Source organism: Mandrillus leucophaeus, unplaced genomic scaffold (assembly GCF_000951045.1).
Source record: "Mandrillus leucophaeus isolate KB7577 unplaced genomic scaffold, Mleu.le_1.0 Scaffold566, whole genome shotgun sequence".
NCBI classification, from domain to species: Eukaryota; Metazoa; Chordata; class Mammalia; order Primates; family Cercopithecidae; genus Mandrillus; species Mandrillus leucophaeus.
In genome coordinates this window covers 50,381-76,019 of record NW_012106097.1, presented here as the reverse complement: position 1 = coordinate 76,019, position 25,639 = coordinate 50,381, and the positions used below count along the sequence as shown (strand labels likewise).

At 38.8% G+C, this 25,639-nt stretch overlaps 1 protein-coding gene across 1 annotated transcript in view; it reads left to right on the top strand.

The window, feature by feature from the left end:
- Positions 1-4,849, top strand: part of FNDC3B (fibronectin type III domain containing 3B) — a 310,570-nt gene extending 305,721 nt beyond the window's left edge. The window contains exon 25 of the mRNA XM_011998294.1: positions 1,278-4,849. Within this exon, the coding sequence (XP_011853684.1) occupies positions 1,278-1,589 (312 nt within the window). The 3' untranslated portion in view covers positions 1,590-4,849. The remainder of the gene's footprint in view (positions 1-1,277) is intronic.
- The last annotated feature ends 20,790 nt before the right edge of the window (positions 4,850-25,639 follow it).

Below are 25,639 nucleotides of genomic sequence, written 5' to 3'. Positions count from 1 at the left end.
AAAACAGAAAAGACTGACGATCAGTGTTGATGAGGATGTGGTGCAGCTCAGACTCTCATGCTGTTAATGGGAGTGCAAAGAGATACAATCTCTTGGGAAAACTGTTTCTTGTGAAGTTAACTATAGAACTACTCTATGACCCAGCACTTCCTTGTATTTACCCAGAAAAATAAGTTCTCAAAATTTGAACAAAAACATTCATAGCATTCTTCTTAATAGCATTTTTATTATACAAAACCTCCAAGCTGGATATAACCCAAATGTCCACTGAAAAGAAAATGGAGGAATTGAGGTATAGTCATAAGGAACTACTGCCGAATAGCTCGATAACATGAGTGAATCCCATAGGCGCAAGGGAGTGTGTTCTGCGTGATTCCATTTATGTGAACTCCTAGTACAAGCAAAATTAATTACAGAATTAGAAGTCAGAATAGTGTCTACCTCTTGGGGTGGAGGTGGGATATCTTGAGGGGAGGCGTTTGTAGTGTATCCAGTTGTCAAATAATCACCTGCTGGAAAATTTCCATTTTGTTTGCTCAGTTTTTAATTGTTTCCATTTTAAAATGTTAACTTTGTTCTTGGAACCAAAAACATAGAGCTATTTGTATTATGACATCTTCTGATTTATAGTCTAAATCAGGAGTCCCCAACCCCCAGGCCGGATACCAGTACTGGTGAGTGGCCTGTTAGGAACCAGGCCACACAGCAGGAAGTGAGTGGCGAGCAGGAGCATTGCTGCCTGAACTCCGCCTCCTGTCAGATCAGTAAGGCGTTAGATTCCCATAGGAGCATGAACCCTATTGTGAACTGTGTATACAAGGGATCTAGGTTGTGCGTTCTTTATGTGGATCTAACACCTGATGACCTGAGGTGGAACAATTTCATTGCGAAACTACCCCTGTCCGTGGAAAAATTGGCCTCCACAAAACCAGTCCCTGGTGCCCAAAAGGTTGGGGACCACCGACCTAAATTATAAAATTTAGCGAGATGCATCTTTACTACTTAAAATGTGAGCTGCATTTCTAGTCAGTGCCTTATCTCCTTCTATCAAAGTTTGAGTCACTGGATTTTATATTGTTTCATTCAAAATGTGTTGGAATACCCTTTTTATGGTGTGAATACAGACTGAGAGAAATACATTTTTATATCATTTTTGTTATGAAAGAGTGAAACTGAATGTAAACCAAGAGTGAATGGAGTGAATCTAAATCAAGATTATTCTAGAGACAACAGTGTCGCTATAAATTAATTAACTAGAACTCTTTCTTTTCCTGAAGGTGTACAAGGGAGAAGAAGCCACATTCCAAATCTCAGGCCTCCAGACCAACACAGACTACAGGTTCCGCGTATGTGCATGTCGTCGCTGTTTAGACACCTCTCAGGAGCTAAGCGGAGCCTTCAGCCCCTCTGCGGCTTTTGTATTACAACGAAGTGAGGTCATGCTTACAGGGGACATGGGGAGCTTAGATGATCCCAAAATGAAGAGCATGATGCCTACTGATGAACAGTTTGCAGCCATCATTGTGCTTGGCTTTGCAACTTTGTCCATTTTATTTGCCTTTATATTACAGTACTTCTTAATGAAGTAAACCCAACAAAACTAGAGGTATGAATTAATGCTACACATTTTAATACACACATTTATTCAGATACTCCCCTTTTTAAAGCCCTTTTGTTCTTTGATTTATATACTCTGTTTTACAGATTTAGCTAGAAAAAAATTGTCAGTGTTTTGGTGCACCTTTTTGAAATGCAAAACTAGGAAGAGGTTAAACTGGATTTTTTTTTTAAAAAAAAAAAAAAAGAAAGAAAAAAGAAAAAGAAAAAAAAAAGAAGAAAAGCATACCAGATACCAAAAGCTAGCTTTCTTATGTTTTCCTTTAAATTTTCAGATTTACCTTCATTCTGTTTTCACTGATGTCTTTTGCAAGCCTTTGATTTTTTTTTTTGTTACAGTTTAGTAATTTATATTCACCAGTCACTTCTTATGTCTCGATCATCTATATCTGTAAACATGAATCACCGTGTGTGTACTTACAGGGCTAGGATTTCAGTGTTGTCAGAGTATTACCACACAGCAACAGCAACATACAGAAGATATGTTCACTCAGATAAGACTGCCCTAAACAACCATTTTGTCACTCAGTTATTTAACTGTGTTTAGCTCATTTAAATCAAAATGTGTACTTTAATCTAAAATGTTTTAATAATCTGTATTTCTTATAATTTTAACACTATGAGCTGCCTGTATAAGAAATCAAGTAAGCAGAATGCACCTATAAATTATGGAGCATTGTAGATTTTACCACATCAATTCATAGCAGTAACTTTAAGAGGGCATTGTGCAATAGTTAGTTGTTTTCTTGTTCAGCTATTTTAAAGGCTGCTTTAACTTGTTTGTTTGTCTTTGTATATAACTACTTCTAATCACTAGAGTTATTATATTCTGTTATGTTTGACCAGAATTATATGACAAGAACTGGCGACAGTTTAGTGCCTCTGCCCATTGTCCATGATTTACACTAATTGTGAGCAGTCTTCTTATGTGTCAGCTCATTATTTTTGAAGCATTTGCCTTTTAGGCTGTTCTTTGAGGTATCAATGAAGTGATTGAATTTCAATACCTTAATTCAGTGCACATAATACTAATGTAACCGCAGATGAAAATTGATAAAACCCAAAAGAGAGTCATCTAAATTTGTAGTTCCTATGTCTGTGGGGTTGCCTGGCCATGGTTGGAGAGGGAATGGTGTTTGATGGTAAACACAGGGTGTTTGGGAATCAAAGAGCCTAGATTCTCTCCCTGGATCTGTCACTAACTTGCTGCGTGACCTGAACACGTCACTTTACCTCTCTGTGCCTCAGTTTTCCCATGCATGAAAAATAAAATAAAAATAAAATGGGGATTCTTATGTTTGTAAGTGCTTTGAGATATTTGACCAACAGGTGCTATTGGAGTGCAAAGTGTTACTCTTATGTGTTTATTTTGAGTCATGAGATAATCAATTTTAACCCAAAGTCATTGGATTATTTATATGAAGTCCATAATGTTCGAGTACCTCAGGGACATTTAAGAGTTGGAGGTGCAAATATATTCCAAAAGGGTGCAACAGACACAGTGTATCCCCCTGCTTCTGTTTTTGTATATTTTTGCTACTTGGTTTTTCTTGATCATAGCTATTTTGTGCTTGGTCTTTGTTGTCTAAGATGCAGTATCCTGTACTAGCTTATAATATTCCCATACCAAAGTCATGGGGAAACCAACATTATTTTGTTTTTGGTTTATTTATACTATATTCTGCATACAGTACTTTAAATGCCAATTACAGTGCAATCTTTATTTATTGTAAAAAAATTTTTAAATGTACTTATGTACTAATTTTCCCTTGTAGCATGTTATATTTTTGTGTTTTATACTTTTGTAATTTTAGGTCAGTCTTGTTCCTTGGCAACATCTGTAGTATTATTAATCTTCTGACATTTTCTTGTGTTTTTAAAAAGATAAGAGCATCTAGTGCATTAAATGCCAAAAAAAAAAAAAAAAAAGAAATCCATTATCAGTGATTGAAACGTTTACATGTACCCCAAAACCATAATCATCTCTTGGAAGAAAATGCTGAGATGAGTGAATTATTCTGTGTGCCTATATTGATGTAGTGAGTACTAGAGAGTTCTGTATTTTTTATTATTGACTATAATAATTAGTTTAATTAGCTTTGCAAACTGATGGCATCGAGGTAAATATATTTCTGCCAAAGTTCTGGCCTTCCAAAACTCAGCCCCCTGTTTAAACATGTGCTGTGACCCACTGTGACACAGCATGTGCATTTTCTAAAAAATTCCACGCAGGTGTTTCGGGGCGAGGTATTTTTTAAGCAATGCAAATTCAACTGAGTACAAAGCCCCCTCTCGGGGGGTTGGGGAAGTCTCTTTTTTGAAACACTTCAGAACTGCTGCTATAAAGAAATTCTCTGAATTGGTTGAATTTTTTTTAAGTAAATAGTACTTTAGGCCAAAATCTATATGAATATTTGATCTTCTTGAGATTTTCCTACTATCATTTAACCACCAGGAAGCTGAAGTGTGTGAAATACAAAGCTGACAGCACTTTATTTTATTGCTCTCCATTATTTGGTATTCATTATATTCCTTCAGTCAGAAAATTATTACTCTCTATGGCACTGTTTTCTATCACAAATATGTATATGTGATATTGATATATAACTATATATATTGCCATTACACACGAACAATAAAATAAAGTGTTCTATTAACCTGATCTCTTTGCCCTTTTGCTATGTGAGGAGTGAATGAGTGGCCTTCTGATGCTCTGACTCTTCTCTGTATGTCAAACTCATCCCTGGCACAAGAAATTCCAGTCATGTGAAGCAAACTGCCCTTTGTCCTCAAAGAAATTGTTGAAAAAGAACACTTTTTAAAGAGACTTTCTGCATATTCTCTGCCTTGTTCTTATCAACTTTAAATGTTGGCATTTTCTAACCTTGTTTTGTTGGCTACAGTAATTCAGTATTCATGTCAAAATTGAGAAGTGCCCTAATTGAATGTGTTTGAATGTTATCCTTGCACAATTCTTTAAATTGAAAGATAAAATGTTTTACCTCACTGTTGGACATACATTCCAAGCTTTTCAACTCTAGGAGAAAAAGAAAATCATGTTTTCCTGTATTGTAAATTTTAGACTATTTCATATACATTGTATTAAAACTGCCATATCAATTTTAATGTATAGATTTTGCAAATACTATGCTATATGTAATACCTAACTGTATCTGTAGTGTATATGTAATATATTTATGCCCAATAAATGTTTTAATTCTTTCTGACTTAAGTAGGGTTTTTCTGCCATGACTAGGATTGCTTTTGTTGTTGTTGTTTCTTTTCTTTTTTTGTTTTTGAGACGGAGTCTTGTTCTGTCACCAGGCTGGAGTGCAGTGGCACGATCTCAGCTCACTGCAACCTCCGCCTCCCAGGTTCAAGTGATTCCCCTGCCTCAGCCTCCCAAGTAGCTGGGGATTACAGGCACTCGCCACCACACCCAGCTAATTTTTTAAAATTTTTTAAAATTTCAGTAGAGATGGGGTTTCACCATGTTGGCCAAGATGGTCTCGATCTCCTGACCTCATGATCTCCGCTCACCCCGGCCTTCCAAAGTGCTGGCATTACAGGTGTGAGCCACTGCACCCGGCCTTATTCTTGCTTTTTAAATACTTAAAGCATATTCAGAGAAGTTGAAAATTCATGTGTTTTTGGAGGCCAGGCAGGTGGCCTTCCACAGAGGCAGCAGCTCAGCTCTTGCTGACCAAGGCCTTGCAGGACTGTGAGCCACAATCACCTATGTCCATGTTTCAAAAGAAGCTAAAAATCCAGATTTCCTTCATGGGCCAACTAAAAGGTGATTGTGGACTATATGGGCTGCCAGTTTAATCCTTTATCAGAGTCTCTGTGGATAACGTACCTTTTTGCCTAATACTTTATCTGCCTACCAAAACTCAGGAGTCCAGATCGCCCTCATTTCATCTGGCACACTGGGTGCTTCCTCTCCCCTGACAAACTCTAGAGTGTTCATCTCATTTCCTGCAGGTCTCATTCAACAACAACAACAACAGCAATAAAACACAGTGTTCCTGCTCTGGCCATGGTTTTGTGATTTTAGATTGTCTTGGTAGGAATTCCCACTCTCTCTCTTATTTTTCAGGAAAATGTGTAAAAAAAAACTATAACTTTATTGAACCTCACTTATATGAAGCATGGTAATTATTCTTCCGGGTAAAGATGACAAATTGAGCACATCAAATTTTGTATGCTCCTGACACCACTGAAAATAAAGAATTTTTTTTTTTAAGTCACAACTCAACCCTCAAGACTGGGAAGAAAGGAGTTATTGGCACCAGAATTTTGGAAATATGATCAACAAAAGTTAATTCTAATTTGGCAGAGGAGAAAATGAGCATCAATCTTTTTATTCTCAATGCCCGATATCCTAAAGGCTCAAAAAATGACAGCAACATATCCCTTTGAAGTGATAGTGAAGAGAGAGAAGAGGCTAAAATAGTATTGGTTGAAAGCTGTTTAAAATGCAGCTAGATCCATAAAATCCCTCCCCCCTTTTTTTTTCAGCTGCACAAAAATGTCCCTCCTCCCCTCCCACCTCCATCACTCTTGCAGAAGCCTAGAGGTTTATCCTCAGGAGAAGGTTCAAATAGAAAGTCCCTGGACTGGGGGACACTATCCACAGTTGAGAATGAAGGCACCATATCAGAAGCACATTAGTGAACCTAGGCATACAGAAGAATATTACAAAGAACCCCATGGGCTGGGAACAACAACAACAAAACATCTAAAGATCTTCAATGAAATGGTTCAGCCAGAGCACTCTTGGGTAGTACTTTTCAACCTGTACATTAATATCACCTTGAGAGCTTTTCAAAATTGTCGTACCCCACACCAATAAAATGAGTATTGCAGAGGGATCAATATTTTTGAGTGCTCCCCAGGTGATTTCACTGTGTATATGAAATTGAGAATCATTGCTGAAAAGTGAAACTCTCAATCAGCAATCCCCTATCAGCTTTTTAGTCTTTCATCTTAACCAGTGATAACCTGGCATCTGATGGAAGTGTCTAACATGGACGAAAAGCCCAAACCAACAACTTGGAAGAATCAGAGACTGCACGGAGAAGCAGCTTCAAAAAACTGTCATATCTCCAGAGAGATAAGAAAAGGCATCTGTAGAATAAAGATAGAAAACTGTAGAAAAGGAACTGTTAACAAGAAAATGTTCTTGGAAATTAAACATTCAGTACCGGGGTTGGAAGCTGAAATTTAGCAAATAACCCGAAAAATGGAGAAAAAAAGAAATGAAAAGATTAGGATCAGACCAGGACCATTCAATATTCAAATAATAGGAACTCCAGAAAGAACAGAGAAAATAGAAGAGAGGAAATCATTAAACACGTGAGTTTCTAGAATGACAGGGTATGGGGGCACACAACACAATTGATGAAAATAGGACTTGTACCAGGGCGCGCCATCTTGAAGTTTCAAAACACTAGGACCAAGAGAACCTCCCCGACATGAAAAGCTGGTCACATAGAAGGATTGGGAATCAAGAGTGGCGTTAGACATAAGTGAAGAAATTGCTTCAAGATTTTGAAAGAAATAAAATAGATTTCTTGCCTGCCTATTCTCAGTCAAGTGTAAGGTACCATGAAGACATTTTTTAAATTGGAAAATCTCACAAGTTTGCCTCCCATGCACCTTTTCTCAGGAAGCTACTAGAGGATAAGCTTTCCCATACAAGTGAATAAATCAAAGAAGCATCCATGGGATTCTGTTTCCAGTGCTTTTTATTTAGGTCAGAAGTTGGCTCTCTGACCCTATGCCACAAAAGGATTTATGCAACTGTCATGTTCTTACCCTTTCCCCATCCCCAGTTGACCTGAGTGTACACATACACTTCCCTAAACAGGGGGATTGTAAAAATGACCCTTTGAAACAAATCTCTCAGGATATTTTGCCTTGAGCCATTTAAAATTAATAGTTAAATCTGTCTACAGATACCCTTTATTCAGGGTGACAACTAAAATGTAATTCCCACCTTCACTACTAGACTAGTACCTCAAACGCTGGGGGAAGGGGGTGTGTGCATGGGGCAACAAGCCTCATTTTAACTTTGCAGCATCTAGCACATTTTCTGGCCCATATTAGAAGCTAAAAAAGATTCATTGAATTGAACTCACCTAATTTGGTAACTAAAAGTTGGCAGAACAGTAATGTGGCTCATAGACTTGCTGCTTCAACCCATAATCTTTTCCCTCAAGTGTGTTATTTTCAGTGCAATACTTTACTTTCTTTTTTAATGAAGTAGTTGTCAATATTTTAAAATTTGGAAATTTTACATAAAATACTGGAATTCCAGATTCTGCTGAAAGTTGGAAGACCTGGCAACTCTAGGTCTTGTTGATGTGGAGGTTATCAATGGAGATGAATATTGGCTGCCCTTGTTGGTTGGGGCATTTTGTTCTGCTCTTGATCACATTTTTCACTAAATCTCTGGCATGGATATGGATGTTATCTTTTCTAATATTTCCATCAAACGTGAGTAAACATGTACAGGACATCCAAAATGATGGAATGAGGACCTCCATAAATCCACTTCTCCATAAAAACAACAAAAACACTAGCAAAGAAGTACCGGAATCAACTTTTCCAGAACTTTGGAAATTAACCACAGGTTTGCAACCATCTGAACCTTGCTAAGAACAGCTGGTTTTATGGCATCTTAACTCAATCTCCTCTATCCCAGCTCTCCAAAGCTCTGCCGTAGTCTTGGAATCAGCACCCCTGCAGCCAGGAGAGGCAGTTTGGAGCTCTTCAAGATGTCTCCTCCCCAGAGCGTTGTCACTATTTATCCTACCTCACAGCTACCTGGAAAAGGTGCCATTTGTAGGGTGTTATTATTTAAACTGACTGGCACCTGCTCCATGGGAAAAGCCTAATACCCAGGGTACTTGTTGAAAAATAATCAGCGCAGTTGTTTAGCCCGGCAGCTGCCTAGGCTGCAGTACCGGTTGAGGCAAATAAATTGGCTAAAAAACTTGAAGATCTGGGAAATGAAATGTTCATAGGGGACTTTTAAAAGTTCCTGACATAGTCGTGGGGATCTAGCAGACCATATGCATGTGCACGGCTGTGCCCAGACTCAGAAGATGGAGAGCACCCTCATCCTTCACTTCTGTCTGATCTCAAGGTCTTGGCTTAACCAGAATTGTAAACTTCCTAAGCTTTAAAGGTGTACTTCAACATTCAGAGCCCTCGACAAAGAGTGGAAGATTTATTGGTTCCTGGTATTTAAGGAAATCTGCGAACAGTCATTAGAGGACCATTAAGCTGAACAGAGATTACAGTGGCCAGATGCAAAGGAAGAAGTCTGGAAGAATACATTCTGAATTCATAACTCAGATTAACCCTAATAGGGAGTGGGGAAGTGATGGTTAAAGAGTTGTTTAGTCTTCACTAATATTTTAGCCTTATAAATGAAAAATGGGCCCCGGACATGGTGGCTTATGCCTGTAATCCTAACACTTTGGGAGGCCGAGGCAGTCGGATCACTTGAGATCAGGAGTTCGAGACCAGCCTGGCCAACATGGTGAAACTCGGTCTCTACTAAAAATGCAAAAATTAGCTGGGTGTGGTGGCAGGAGCTTCCAGCTACTTGGGAGGCTGAGGCAGGAGAATCGCTTGAACCCAGGAGGCGGAGGTTGCAGGGAGCTGAGATCATGCCACCGCACTCCAGCCTGGGCAACAGAGTGAGACTCAGTCTCAAAAAAAAAAAATAAATGAAAAATGAATTATGTATTATTTGTGTAATAAAAATGCATTTTTATTGCAAACAAAAACATATCAAAGAAATGAAATTTATTCCCCCTTTTTGAGTCATAGGATAAATATAGTAAAGGATGAGTCTTAATTTTTTTCTTAGGACTAAAGGTATGGATTTTTATTTTCTGTCCAATTCGTTAGAGAAATGTTCAATTCAGATAAAAGTTTTCGCACTATGAGCCGTTGAATGTCTCTGATTTTCTACTATGACAGTGTTTTCCGAAGTAAGGCGGTTATACAAGATAATTCTAAGTGGCACATGTCTAATGTCTTTCAAATTATGTAATTTTTGTCATCTGTACGAAGGAGATATACTAAAAAAAACAGTTACATTAAAGTGGATATTTAAGTTGATAAAAGAAATATCATAAGTAACTCATAATGCAGGGGCTACTCAGATATGGCAGAAATCATAGGGATGATAAATGACCAAAGTTTGAGAATGATGCACTGTGGAACACTGCCTCTTGAGATACAAATGGATCTATGGAACAGAACACATTTGTATGCTAGCACCTGCACATACATTCTTTTTTTTCCTTTGGGTGAAAAGAGTTCTGTTGAAGGAGGTGAGAAGAAAAACTTTGATGCACATAGAACCGGAAATTGAACTAGACTAGAAAGTTTGTGCAGCTGATCCCCACCAGCCTCAATGACTGCCTTAGAATTTCCTGTTTTACTGTGCATATTTCCCTGTTCAGTACTTCTGAATAGTCACATGAGTGAAAATTGGCATTTGGAAAGTTAAAGTTCTTTGGCACAAACCCTGAAGGTTTACATGTATATAAACATCTCGTTATTTTGCAGAGCCTGAGATAAGAAAATAGATGTTGGTTGTAAAATAGGCCTGGGGGAGGGAGCAAGGGTATAATGGGCCTCTTGTTTTGTCTGACAGTCTTTCCTATAAGCAGTGAGCCAGGGACACCCTCTTCCACCTCTAACTTTATCCATTCGGTTCTCTAGGAGTTGTGTTCTCCCAAGACCCCTTGCACAGACTAAGGTGTATTATTCAAGAAATGGGTACCTAGCCTACACTTGGACTCATCCCTGGATGTGGGATTAAGACTCAAATTGGCCTTGCTCCAATGGCTGAAGCTATAAGATGAAAAGCTTGAAAATTTGGGGCAGCTGGTTTTCTTGATGTAGAGAAAGCCAGTGTTCAGTGAGGGGAAACAAGGAAGCTAGAAGGAAAAGAGAAAAGAAGAGGATTAAGGAATAATTTCTTATTAATAATCTAATCTATTCCTATTAGATTATTAGACACTAATTTAATCTATTAAGGACTAGATTCCTTACAAGGACCCTAGTTAAGGCCCACTTCATCCTGTTTTTCGGTTTGCTGAGACCCACTTCCCTGTTTTCCTTATGATAAATTTCCCTTTATGTTTAAGTTAATTGGACTTGAGTTTCTGAGACCAAACCCAAAAATTTCCCATCTAGGATAGAAAGCATTTAACACCTGATTTCCTATTGCAAAGGAGGCTTACTTAAAGTAGGGTGTACTGTGTGCAAAAGGCACAGCCTCAAAGTTTTTCTGTGCTGGGAATTTATTCAAATTTGGCTTCTTTGTGTTTTTGTTTTATTTTTCACCCTTCAAGCAATATAGACTGAATCTAGGAAAGCTTTTATTTTTTAAATTAAAACCAAAATAACATTGTGCTGAATTAGAGCACTTATTTTGTGAGCTGATATTAAGCACTTGACATACATTATCTCATTTATGCCTCATATCAACACTTTGAGGTGAGTATGTCCGTGCTCTTGAAGCATAAGGTGCTTAAGTAACCTGGGCAAAGCATCTAAGTAAAGTGTTGATGAAAGATTCAACCCCGGCTCTCATTAAATTCTGAGGCTGGTGTACCTTACCCCTATGCTGTGCTATCTGCAAAAAAGTCCTTCAGAATTTATTCTGTCATTGTATTTTAACTGGTGTGAACAGCAATTATTGGACTTTATCTCATAAGTATTGTGATGTTAAAATAAGCACCCTAAAATACAAATGATTATGCAACATAACACGTTTGTAAATTAACCAAAGGTTTGTTGAATTGAGCTCAACTAATTTGGTAACTAAAAGTTGACAACAGTGATGTGACCCATAGACTTTTGCTCCTTCAACCCATAATCTTCAATATTGTACTGAAAGTTGTAGCTAAAGTAAAAGTTAAAATGAGGTTTAAGTACATATTAGAGGACCAGCAGCTATAGTCTGGACCTTCAGGCTTGAATTTATCCCTTCACTGCCATTCTCACTCTTTCTGATTAAAGAAAAGGCACAAGTGTACTCATCTGAAAGTTATATTTTTTGAGGAAGGGACTATCATCTCTATAAAAAACGGACTGAGTTTCCCAGAAGACAAGGAGTGATAAGTCTCGGTTCTGAGCCTTGGGTTCCTCCAGAGGAGGCAAATTGAAAGACACTGTCTAACGTCTTTACGATTCTATGAAGACAGGATTTTTCCGAGGTAGGTGGGCTTCAGTCCAAACTATAGTTCCTTGATAGAAATAATCAGAGGACAGCCTGCAAGATCCTCCACGTATGTGCAGCCTCCAGTATTCTTTGGTTGAAAAAAATAGCACCACGTGCTGTAAACATTGAAATCTGTATTGCAAAACTGCCATTCAAGAGAGTTGTCCAGTCAACTCCAGTACCTCTGCTCAGATAACACACCACACTTCTACAAAGCTGATTTCAGTGCTACCACAAAGGGGTTAGGAAATAAAAAATGGTACAGAAAAGAGTAAACATAGGATACCAACTAAATAAAAGGAAAGGAAGTGCAGGAGTGGGTTCTGAAGACATGAATGTTGAAAGGCCACAGGAGTTTGCTGACCTCTTGCTAGGTTTCCCCAGGAGAGCCCTGATCTCCAGGAAATAGACCTGTTTGCCCACGTGCCCACCCTTGCTGAGGGCCTCCACCTTTCAACTATATCCAGCCCTTCAGAGCCAAGCCCCGAGGTTGTCTTTCCCTCTGTCATCTAGGCAAATTTATCACAAGTGCTTGTAAGTATCTTTCTGGATTGCTTTATTCAGCTTGCTCATTGAGAAGGGATTTGTGGTAACTTCTTACAGAAGCAGTAAAAAATGAATACAGATTTTAAAAATACAGAATATTTGTGTGACATTGCGTAGGATAGGTGAGGTGTTAAACAGAAATCTAAAAGCCTAAAAGGAAAAGAGCGACACATTTAACTTATTAAAAATACAGAAAATAATTGTAAAATAACATTGGCAAAGGGTTAATATTCCTCATATGCAAAAGCTCCTATACATTAATAAGAACAAAAACGAACCTTTTTTTTCTTCTTTCTAAAAAATAGGCAAAGTAGCCATGCATGGTGGCTCACACCTGTAATCTCAGCACGTTGGGAGGCTGAGGCAGGAGGATCACATGAGCCCAGGAGTTTGAGACCAGCTTGGGCAACATTGTGAGACCCAGTCTTTACCAAAAAAAAAAAAAATTATCTGAGTGTGGTGGCTCATGCCTGTAGTACCAGCTACTCAGGATGCTGAAGTGGGAGGATCAGTTGAGCCTGGGATGTCAAGGTGACAATGAGCAATGATTGCTCCACTGCACTCCAGCCTGGGTGACAGAGTGAGATCCTGTCTCAACAAAAAACAAAACAACAAAAAAAATGCAAAGTAAGTAAATAGAAGAAGTATTTGATAATTTGTTACAGCAGCAATAGAATATGAATACAGATTTTTGAATACCAAAGCAGTTTATAGAAGAAATATAAATTACAAAAATCATAGAGAACAATGTTCAACCTTGGTACATGTTAGGAAAATTAAAATTCAACTAATGGGAAATATTTAGCCCTTAAGCAAACATTTTAAAGATCAATATCCTGGTCAGGTACAGCGGCTCACGCCTGTAGTCCCAGCACTTTAGAAGGCCAAGGCAGGTGGATCACCTGAGGTCAGGAGTTCGAGACCAGCCTGACCGACATGGTGAAACCCTGTCTCTATTAAAAATACAAAAATTAGGCAGGTGTGGTGGCGGGCGCCTGTAATCCCATCTACTCCGAAGGCTGAGGCAGGAGAATCACTTGAACCGGGGAAATGGAGGTTGCAGTGAGCTGAGATCACACCACTGCACTCCAGCCTGGACAACAAGAGCAAAACTCCATCTCAAATAAATAAATAAATAATCAATATCACATTGGAAAAAGCATGGGGAAATCACCTATCTATCTCTCTAGGAAGATTTTTTTTGAAGGTAATCTGGAAATACTACATTTTAAAATGGAACATATACTTTAGTCAAGCAATCTTAAAAGTCTAAAGAAAAAATAGATCTGTATGTAAGGGTGTACATGCAAGGATATTTATTTCAGCACCGCTTATTAAAGAAAAACTATTGATAGAGCAATGCATTCAAATTATTAACTATTTTAGATCTATTAAAAATGAATTCATGTCACAAGAAAACAACAGATCTATAGCCTTCTGAAATACAGATGCAAACATCTTCAACAAAATACTGGCATACAGAATCCAGCAATATATAAAAAGGATTATTATAAACCATGACAAATAAATTTACCTCACGAATGGAAGATTGGTTCAGCATACAATTAATTAATATAATTAAAAAATTTTAAATTTTATTTAAATGAATACAATTTATTTTTTATTTTTATTTAAAATATAAAAACAATATAATCATCTCAACAGACACATGAAAAGCATTTGACAAAATCTAACAGTCTTTCATGGTTAAAAAAAAAAAAAAATACCAAACTAGAAATAAGACAGGACCTTCCTCAACTTAATAAACAGCATCTATGAAAACCCACAACAAACACACTTAACATCAAAAGACTGAACACTTTCCCTGCTAAGATCAGGAACATGTCAGGGATGCTTACTCTTGCTACTTCTATTCAATATTTTTCTGAAAGTTGTAGCTAGAGTAGCTAGGCAATAAAATGAAATGAAAGGATCCTCATGCTTTAGAGAGCAGTCAGGAGCTCTGCTCCACAAGAAAACTTACTCATAAATGTGTTACAGGATCTTTGGGATATCAGTTTTCTGGCTGGAAACCTGTGTGATGGGTGGTGCCTTTGCCCAAGTTCTTGGCCAGGAAGAATGAGGTAAGCAGACAAGTGAAGGTGAAGAGATGAGCTTTAAGTGTTAGAACAGTTCGGAGGAGACCTGCAGTAGGTAGCTTCTCTCTGTAGGCAGCTCACCCTCAAGTGTTCAGCTCTCAGCAGAGAGGAGGTCCTGGAGAAGGTTACTCCTGTCTGCATCTGGTAGTCCCAACGTCTCTGCAGGTCTCTGAAGTTCTCAGCAGAGAGGGTAGCTCCTCTCTGCAGCTGGTCTTCCAGACCTAGTCTCTCCCCTCTCGCATTCTCTGCCCTCCTTTGGCTGAGCCTGGGGCTTTTATGGACCTCAGAAGGAAGGAAGTGCATGCTGATTGGTCCATGGGCAGCCATGGTTGGGCCTGGAAGAGGTGCTGCAAATCACCACTCTGGTCTCAGGACTGCCAGCCTGGCCCCTAGCCTTCAGGTCCTCCCTGGCCCACTTCAGCCCAGGAGCCTGTCTGCCTCCCTCAGTCATCCGGAGGCTGCTGGCACCGAAGGGCACCTGCAGCCCAGCACTCAGCTGCCCTCATCTTATCCCCCAGAGAGGGCTGAGCCAGCAAGGAGCTGGCATGTCACCACTGCCCCGAGCATGTGCCCACTTGGTCGGGCTGTGACAGCCCCCAGGCTCGGCCCCAATCCCGCTCCAAGATTGTAGCAGGCACGGGAGCGGAAAGACACGAGGCAGCAGGAGCAGGCACCTCCGAGCCTGCAAAGGCAGGAGGCCTTCCCAGGCCCCCCAAGCTGCAGGGATGCCTGGGTCTGCAGCCCCAGTTTGGTTGGCTGCAACTGCACTTCGCCTGGGGAGCGGGGCTCTTGCCTGCCCTCTAAAGCAGGAGGCCTGGATCCACAGCCACAACTTGGGTGGCTGAAGCCCTGCCCAGGAGGGCATGGCTACTGTGCATGCCCAAGTCCCAAGAGCATGGGGTGCCCAGGTTGCAGCTGCCACTTGGGTGGCTGCAGTTGCACCTGGGGAGGTCCCGCCCCACCAACTTGGAAGGGGCAGGGCTCCTGCTTGTACCTGGCTCCCACCAGCTCCATGGAGCATGGCACCTGGCTGTACCCTCCTGCAGCCTAGGGGTTGGGGGATGCTCTGGGTCCTCACTGGGCCTGGGTGGGCATCTGGAGCAGGGGTGATGAGGCCAGGAGCTCCCCCTGTGGCTCCAGTGCTCAGAGGTGGCCCGGAGCTCCCCTTCACCCAGTCTACGGCCTGGCCCATTGTGGTGGCCCCTCGGGTGGTGAGTTGCGGGAGGTGGGAGCAGACTGTCTGCCACATCCCTTGGCCACACCAGATGGCCCGCCACTGCCATCAAATGTTCATAGGAGCATTATTCACAATGGTCAAATGTTCATCATGTGATGAATGAATAACCAAAATATAATATATCCATACAATGAAATAGTATTTGACCATAAAAAGGAACAAAGTACTGATACATGCAATAACATAGATGAACTTGAAAACATGCTAAGTAAAAATTCAGACACAAAAGTCCATATATTTTATAATTCCATTTATATTAAATGCCTAGAATGAGGTAATCTATAGAGACAAAAAAGTTGGTAGTTGCCAGTAACTGGGGGAAAGACAATTCAGGAGTGACTGGTAATAGACAAAGGGTTTCTATTTAGGATGATAAACATGTTCTGGAATTAGATAAGGTAGATGGTTGCACACCTCGTGAATATAGGAAAAACTGCTGAGTTACAAACTTTAAAAGAGTAAATTTCATTTTGTGTCAATTATATCTCAATAAAAATGGGAAAATGAATTAAACCATCTTTACTGACCTGGAAATATATCCCTGACTTACTATAAGATGAAAGAAATACCAGCACAAAAAAGTATGGGAGGATTATCAAACCATTAATATTGATTACTTCAGTAAGATCAAGGACAAAATGAAAGTAAGAAATAATGTTTCCTGACTGGGCATGGTGGCTCACGCGTGTAATCCCAACAGTTTGGAAAACTGAGGTGAGAGGATTGCTTGAGCCCAAGAGTTTGAGACCAGCCAGGGCAACATGGCTCATAAGGTTAGGCTTTGTGTTCCCACTCAAACCTCATCCTGAATTGTAATCCCCAGGTGTTTAGGGAGAGACCTGGTGGGAAGCGATTGAATTATTGGGATGGTTTCCCCATGCTATTCTTGTGTTAGCAAGTGAATTCTCATGAGATCCGATGGTTTTATAAATGGTAGTTTTTTCCTGTGCTGACACATCCTCTTTGTCTCTCACCTGCCACCAGGTAAGACATGCCTGCTTCCCTTTCTGCCATGATTATAAGTTTCCTGAGGCTTCCCCAGCCATGTGGAACTGTAAGTCAATTAAACCTCTTTCCCTTTAGAAATTACCCAGTCTTGGGAAGTTCTTTATAGTAGTGTGAAAATGAACTAATACGATGGGAAAACGCATCTCTACAAAAAATTTTTAAAAAATTAGCATGGTGGCATGCACCTGTGGTCATAGCTACTTAGGAGGCTCAAGTGCGAAGATTGCCTGAGTCCCAGAGGTGGAGGCTACAGTGAGCCATGATTGCACCACTGCACTCCAGTCTGGGTGGCAGAGTGAGACCTTGTCTCAAAAAAAATTAGCTGGACGTGGTGGCACATGCTTGTAATTCCAGCTACTTGAGAGACTGAACCATGAGAATTGCTTAAACCCCAGAGGTGGAGGCTACAGTGAGCCATGATTGCACCACTGCACTCCAGTCTGGGTGGCAGAGTGAGACCTTGTCTCAAAAAAAAAAAAAAAAAGGAAAAAACTTTTCTTATAGACTTCAATATTGCTCAACTTGCTATGAACAGGCCTTTAATGGTTTACAAGAACAAGTAAAAGTACACACACACACACACACACACACACACTATTAAAAAGTGAGTATAAAATCCTGGCATTTAGCAAGCTTGAAACATTAAGCAAATCACTTGGCTACTCCAGGCTTCAGTTTTCTCCTGCAAAAAATGATTGGGTGGACTGGATGGCAACAAGGATGTTAAGAGAGACTTCAAACAACCCCAACTACCAGGGAGCAAATAAGAAACAGCTGGGAGAAAGGAGAAGATAGGCGTGTATATTTTGAAAAACTCCCCAGAGGATTGATTCTCTTTTAACATCCTGCCCCCCATCCCCTCTACCTATAATAATCCCGGATACGAACCCTTATGGTTTTAAAAAAAAAACTCTTCTAAATATTCTCTATGACTCCTTCACTTGAAAGTCAAAGCCCCCATAATGATGCATTAGCCTTACTTTCTATTATCTGATGAAGCAGAAAGAGAGTAGGCCTTGCAATCATCACAAGCGTCAAGATCCTGGCTTGACCACTGTGTTATTTAGCTATTATTGTATAACAAGCCACCTCAAAACTCAGTTTCTTAAGACAATCTGAGGGCTCCAGGAGTCCTCTGTGAGAATAGTTTCCAGAAAGACAAGGCAGGAGACAGATTACAGAATGAAAAATGAATAGTGATGAGGACTTGTAGGCAGTGGGATCTGGAGTGAAGGAAAGAAAACAGTAGCTTGTCAGAGAAACAAAGTTAAAGGAAGGATGTACGTGGTTGGTTAGCTTTTATTTGTAAACGAGGAAAGACTTAGGTATTTGGTAGATCCAAGAGACAGTTCTAATCTAGAAGTAACAATTGAAGGTACAGGAGAAGGTATAATCAGTGTAACAATGTTCTGTAGAAAATGACATAAATGAGAACTGAAAGCACAACTAAAGGATTTAACCTTAGAAACTAGTAGAAATATGTCTTCATTTGAGATAAAAGATGAGAAAAATACAATGAAGGCATGTAAGTGTAGGAATGGAGAAGAGGGTCATGAGAAAACTCATGCTTGAAAGGGACTCTATTCTTTCAGGAAGAGAAGGAATGAATCGTCTTCAGAGAGTGAAAGGTCAGAAGGAGGCAGGATGGTTTGGAACTGGAGGAGAGGAGGACAGGGTTTAGAACAGGAAAGATGCCTTAAGAAGCCTTTGTGGAGATGCCCATCAACAGTAAGCAGTTTCCATTAGCAAAGATGGGACCCAAGGAGCGGTGTCAAGAAAGTGAATGACAAGGGCTTAATGAGGATTTCAATATCATCACAGTAGGTCAGACCCAAGGAGGAGAGAAGAATCTTCTCAAGGATATGCAACAGGGGAGTTAGAGGCACTTACAACTTGAGAATTACGAAGAAATGTGGCATGGTTTTGTACTCTAGGCCTATAAAATGGGAGCTAGAATAAGCAGCACGAGGCCTGGGACTCTGTGTTGATAACAAATATTTATTAAGCACTTGCTGGATTTCCCCACATGAAGCTAAGCCTCTGATAAGCATTATTTCATTTTGTTATCATAGTAATAGTTTATAAGATATTGTTATTCTCATTTTACCAATAGGAAAACTGAGCTTTAAAGAGATTATTTTCTCAAGGTCACTGTGGCAGATATTTTCTGAAGACGACAGCAATCATTTCTCTCATCTTCTACAATGTGGCCCTACAAGTCCATCTCAAAGAGTAGAGTTTAATTCCTTATCCTTGAATCTGGATGGGGTTGTCACTGCATTGACCAATAGAATATGACCAAAAATATCTCTATGTGGCTGCCAAGGCTTTGTCATAAATTTCCGTGCATCTACCTGGTTCTCTTGGAACTCTACCTCTGGCAGAAGACCACCATGTAACAATTTTGACAGTCCAAAGGCTGCCATGCTGGAGCATCACCTGAACATGGCTGAGCTCCAAGCTAACAGCCAGCATCAACTGCCTTCCATGTAAGTGAGCCAGCTTGGTCTCACATCTGGCTCAGTCGGTCAAGATTTCAGATGACTGAAGCCCAACTCAACATCTGGCTGTTATCACATGAGAGACTGCCCAGCTCAGTCCTTCCTGAAATTCTGACCCACAAAATCGTGAGCAGAATGAAAAGGTTGTTGCTTCACAACAAGTTTTGGGGTAATGTGTTATGCAGCAATTGTAATCAAAATAGCCTCACAACATCACAGAACAACAGAGCAGGGGTTCAAATGCAAGCCTGCCTGACTCTGGAGCCCATATTTCTCTTTGTAGATTATTGTTCACATTTCTCTTCTTAAATCCCCTGCGTCTAGCCCAGTTTTTATCTTGGAGCATATGCTGAATAAACATGTTACTTACTTCTTAGGTGGATGTCTTCTTCTCACCTCTATTCTATTCCCTAGAAAATTTACATAATTGCATAATTTACAAAATTGCATAATGGATCATTGTCCAAAATTGGGAAAACATACCATTGGTTATTAAAACCATTATCATGTCATTGCCAAATAAATCTTCATACAATCACTCACTCACATCCTATTCTTTTATGTGTTGGCAAGTCAAAAAACCTTAAGTTCCTGAAGACTTTGAGGAAAATACTGTGTCTTTTTTATATAGATGCTAACCAGAAATTACTTTAGTCTTCATATTTCTTTCTTGGATTTTTTTGCTAGGCATATTAAATTTAAGGAGGCCAAAATCACAATAGACAATGAAAGCATGACCTCTTAGGATTAGAAGAATCATAACTAGTGTTGAAAGGTTGAATTTGCACAGAACCTAGATTTTTCGAAAGTTATTTTATGTTAGGTTCAGGGAGTACATGTCCTGGGTGTTACATGGGTACATACTGTGTGATGCTAAGGTTTGGGGTATGAATAATCCTGTCACCCAGTAGTGAGCATAGTATCCAACAGGGAATATTTGTTTTTCTCTTTCCTTTTTGTGGGTACATAATAGGTATATATGTTTATGTAGTACATGACGTATTTTGATAAAAGCGTGCAATGCATAATAATTACATCAGAGTAAATGGCGTATCCATCCCTTAAGCATTTATCCTTTGTGTTACAAACAATCCAATTATATACTCTTTTTGTTATTTTGAAATGTACAATTAAATTATTGACTATAGTCACCCTTTTGTGCTATGAAATACTAGTTCTTTCTCTACGTTTTTGTACCCATTAGGCATCCCCATTTCCTCTCCCCACCCCACAATCCTTCCCAGCCTCCGGTATCAATTCTTCTACTCTCTATCTCCATGAGTTCAATTGTTTTAACGCTTAGCTCCCACAAATAGGTGAGAACATATGAAGTTTGTATTTCTGTTCCTGGCTTATTTCACATAACACAATGATCTCCAGTTCCAATCATGTTGTTGAAAATGACAAGATCTCATTCTTTTTTGTGGCTGAATAATGCTGTTTATATGTACGATATTTTCTTTTCCATTCATCTGTTGATGGACACTTAGGTTGCTTCCAAATTTTGGCTGTTGTGAGTAGTGCTTCAATAAACAGAGGAGTGCAGAGATCTCTTCAATATACTGATTTCCTTTCTTGTGAGTATACACCTAGCAGTGGGATTTCTAGATCATACAGTAGCTCTACCTTTAGTTTTTTGAAGAGCCTCCAAACTGTTTGCCCTGGTGGTTGTACTAATTTACATTCCCACTAACAGTGTATGAGGGCTCCCTTTTCTCCAGATCCTTGCCAGCATTTGTTATTGCTTGTTTTTTGGATAAAAGCCCTTTTAATTGGGGTGAGATAATATCTCCTTGTAGTTTTGATTTAGATTTCTCTAATGATCAATAATGTTGAGCACGTTTTCATATACCTGTTTGCCATTTGTATGTCTTCTTTTGAGAAATGTCTATTCAAATCTTTTGCCCATTTTAAATCAGATTATTAGATTTTTTTCTATAGAGTTGTTTGAACTGCTTATATATTCTGGTTATTAATGCTTTGTCAGATTAGTAGCTTGAAAACACTACCTCCCATTCTATGGGTTGTCTCTTCACTTTGTTGATTGTTTCCATTGGTGGGCAGAAGCTTTTTATCTTGATATGATCCCATTTCTTCATTTTTGACATTGTCCGTGTTGCCTGTGCTTGTGGGGTATTACTCAAGAAATATTTACCTACTCTAAAGTCCTAGAAAATTTCCCCAATATTTTCTTTCAATGGTCTCATAGTTTGAGGTCTTAGATTCAAGTTGTTACTCCTCTTTGATTTGATGTTTTTATATGGTGAGAGATGGGGTCTAGTTTCGTTCTTCTGCATATGGTTATCCAGTTTTTCCAGTATCATATGTTGAAGAGACTGTCTTTTCCCCAGTGTATGTTCTTGGCAGCTTTATTAAAAATGAGTTCACTCTAGGTGTATGGATTTGTTTCTGGGTTCTCTGTTCTGTTCCATCGGTCTATGTGTCTGTTTTTGTGCCAGTACCATGCTTTGGTTTTGGTCATTATAGCTCTGTCTGTAGTATAAAGTCAGGTAATATGAATTCTCCAGCTTATTCTTTTGCTCAGGATAGTTTGGCTATTCTGAGTCTTTTGTGATTCTATATAAATTTTAGGATTGTTTTATTTATGTCTATGTTGAATGTCATTGGTATTTTGATAGGGACTACATTGAATCTGTAGATTGCTTTGGGTAGTATGAACATTTTAATAATATTGATTCTTCCAATCCATGAACATGGAATAACTTTCCATTTTTTGGTGTCCCTTCAATTTCTTTCCTCAGTGTTTTATAATTTTCATTGTAGAGAACTTTTACTTCTTTGGTTAATTCCTAGGTGTTTTATTTTATTTTGTAACTATTGTAAATGGGATTACTTTATCGATTTGTTTTTCAGATTTTTTTGCTGTTCATTTATTATAAATGCTACTGATTTTTGTAAGTCAATCTTGTATCCTGCAACTTCACTGAATTTGTTTAATCAGATCTAATAGTTTTTTGGTGAAGTCTTTAGGTTTTTCCAAATATAAGATCATTTCACCTGCAAACAAGGATAATTTGGCGTTTTCCTTTCCAATTTTGATACACTTTGTATCTTTTTCTTGTCTGATTGCTCTACCGAGGACTTTCACTACTATGTTGAATAACAGTGGCGAAAGTGGGCATCCTTGTTGTGTTCCAGATATAAGAGGAACGGCTTTCAGTCCTTCCCCATTCAGTATGATACTAGCTGTAGATCTGTCATATGTGGCTTTTATTATGTTAAGGTATATTCCTTCTATACCCAGTTTTTTTGAGGGTTTTTACCATGAAGGGATGTCAAATTTTATCAAATGCTTTTTCAGTATCAATTGAAATAATCATATGAGTTTTGTCCTTCATTCTTTTGATGTGGTGTACCACATCTATTGATTTGCATATGTCGAACCATCATTGCATCCCTGGAATAAATCCCTCTTGGTCATGATGAATGAACTTTTTAATATGTTGTTGAATTCAGTTTGCTAGTATTTTGTTGAGGGTTTTTGTATCAATAATTATCAGGGATATTGGCTTGTAGTTTTATTTTTATGATGTGGTTTGTGTGGCTTTTCTATCAGGGTATTATTGGCCTCATAGAATGTCAATAGGTAGTTTTTCAACACTTATCCCTCCCTCTCTCTCCCCCTCCTCTAGTAATCCTTAGTATCTGTTTTCTCATCTTTGTGTCCATCTGTACTTAAGGGGTTTAGCTCCCATTTATGAGTGAGAACATGCAGCACTTGGTTTTCTGTTCCTGCATTAATTCACTTAGGATAATGGCTTCCACCTACATCCATGTTGCTACTAAGGCCATAATTTCATTCCTTTTTATGGCTGCATAGAATTTCAGGGTGTATATGTACCAAATTTGCTTTGTCCAGTTCACCACTGATGGGTATCTAGGTTGATTTGATGTCTTTGCTATTGCGAATAGTGCTGTGAGGAACATATGCATGCATATGACTTTTTGGTAGAACAACTTACATTCCTTTGGGTATATACCCAGTAATGGGATCGCTTGGTTCAATGGTAGTTCTAAGTTCTTTGAAAAACACAAATTACTTTCCACAGAACATAGATCTTACACTTTTTCCTCCCAGTGCTTTCCTCTCAGTATTATCACCTCTTTTAACAACACAGCACCTTTTGGATGTTCTATCCATCTTGAAATCACCAGTATCAGCAGACAGCAGAACATGCTAGGAATCATGAAGCAAATTAAATGCTAAGCAGAAATGAGTCAATGTGCCCTGTGTTTCATTAACACCATCCAGTGAAGTTACAAATTCTGCCTGAATTGAAATCTAAGCCACATCAAGATCAGGGGGCTTGTGCTTGGATCTGTTTTCCTCCTGAGTTATGAAGGGCTGAGTTGTTGCTATTGAACTAAAAAAACAAGGCTATCCTTGAGCCACCAGTATCATTTTCAATCTTACCTGGCCAGTACCTTCTCTGTTTCTTCTGTTGCTCCCTTGTCACTAGGGTCCAAAGTGGGTAGCCTGTTTTTGTATTGAAAGAGAGCAGGATCTTGCTGCTCAAACACTCTACCCACCTCATTACTATTTCATTGCTGCATGTCTTTTCTAATATTCCTAAACTATACCCCTAATCTTGACATGAGCAATTAGTGCAATTTTTACAAACATCGTCTTCCACAACATCATCCAAGGGTGGGTGATGCCTAAAGATGATGATTCATTTTCTTTCATGCACTAATTACTGCAAAAAGAGCAGGAGCCCATGTGAGTCACCTAAGACCAAGGTGATGGTTTTACAGTCAGCAGCAGCATCCAGCTTCCCCTCACCTCATTTCCAAATCCTGCTACTTTTGTCCCTTCTTCTCCAATTTGTTCTCTACTTTTCTGTGCCTGCAAGGTAACAGTAGATTTAAAAATGTTATAGTAGTGAGATATTATTGTGAAATAGCAAGTATACATCATTTGATAATCATAAGCAGAAGAGGTCTTGGGGAACAGTCATATGATTACAAGCCTTATATTTCATAAGCTGAAGATTTGAGGACAGAATATCACAAACAGTGTGAATTCTGGAGGTTAGTTCTGATTTATCTATTTTGCTTATGACAAGGTTAGTCTGTATTTGCTTCCAGTTCTCCAAAGGTGTCCGTGGCTCCTGGATACCAGATTTCCTATTTTATTTCTTAAATTTTAGGTTTTAGGTGAATGGCATGACAGCTAACAGCAAGCACCTGGAATCCTATTGAGGATGTGTGCCCTGTCTTTTTATCCTAATCGGTATGACTAGAAACTTTTCAACTTTTTGGATTTCCTCAAGGAATTGTAGTTTCACTGAGTTTCTCTTTTTTTATTTTTAATTCCTGTTTTGATCTTTACTATTTCATTTATCCCACTGACTTTAAGTTTAATTTGCCCTTTTCTGTAGTTTCGTAGGTAGAAACTGAGATCATAATTTAGACCTTTCTTTGGTCAAGTATAGGGACTTTAGGCTATACATCTTCCTCTATATACTGCTTCAGTGGCATCCCACAAATTTTGAGATGTGCTTACCTTGTTATTTAGTTTAAAATGCTTTCTAATTTCTCTTTGAATTTCTTCTTTGATCTATGGGTTATTTGGATGTATGTTATCTAATTTCCAAATATATTGGGATTTTCCACAGATTTTTCTGTTATTGATTTCTAATTCAATTCTGTTGTGTTTAGAGAACCCGCTCTGTGTAACTTGAATTCTTTCCTATGTTGAATTTTTATTTTTATTCATTTCAAAGTATTTTAAAATTTCCCTGTGATTTCTTTTTTGACCCATTGTTTTATTTAAGAATGTGTTTAATTTCCACATATTTGTGAATTTCTCAAATTTCCTTATGTTATTGATTTCTGATTTCTTATTAATTTCATCATGGTCAGAGAATATACTTTGTATTATTTTAATCCAGCCTTATCCCTTCTTCGTGAAATATCTGTTGAAATCTTTTGGATATTTGAAGAAAACTTTTGGCTGATTATTGAGCTGTAAATATTTCCATATTCTAGACATTATTTTATTTATAAATATCTATATTTTGTCTATAGTATTTAAATAATTCAATCACTTTATTTTTCTATGTGTTGTGAGACAAGTGTCAAGGTTTTTTGTTTTTCATATCGAAGTCCAATTATTTCAGCACCATTTGATGAAAAAATTATTATAATTACTTTTTTTCCTGAGATGTAGTCTCACTCTGTCACCCAGACTGAAGTGCAGTGACACTCTCTCAGTTCACTGCAGCCTCTGCCTCCTGAGTTCAAGCAATTCTCCTGCCTCAACCTCCCGAGTAGCTGTAGCTGGGATTACAGGCACCCACTACCACACTTGGCTAATGTTTGTATTTTCAGTAGAGACGGGGTTTTTCCATAT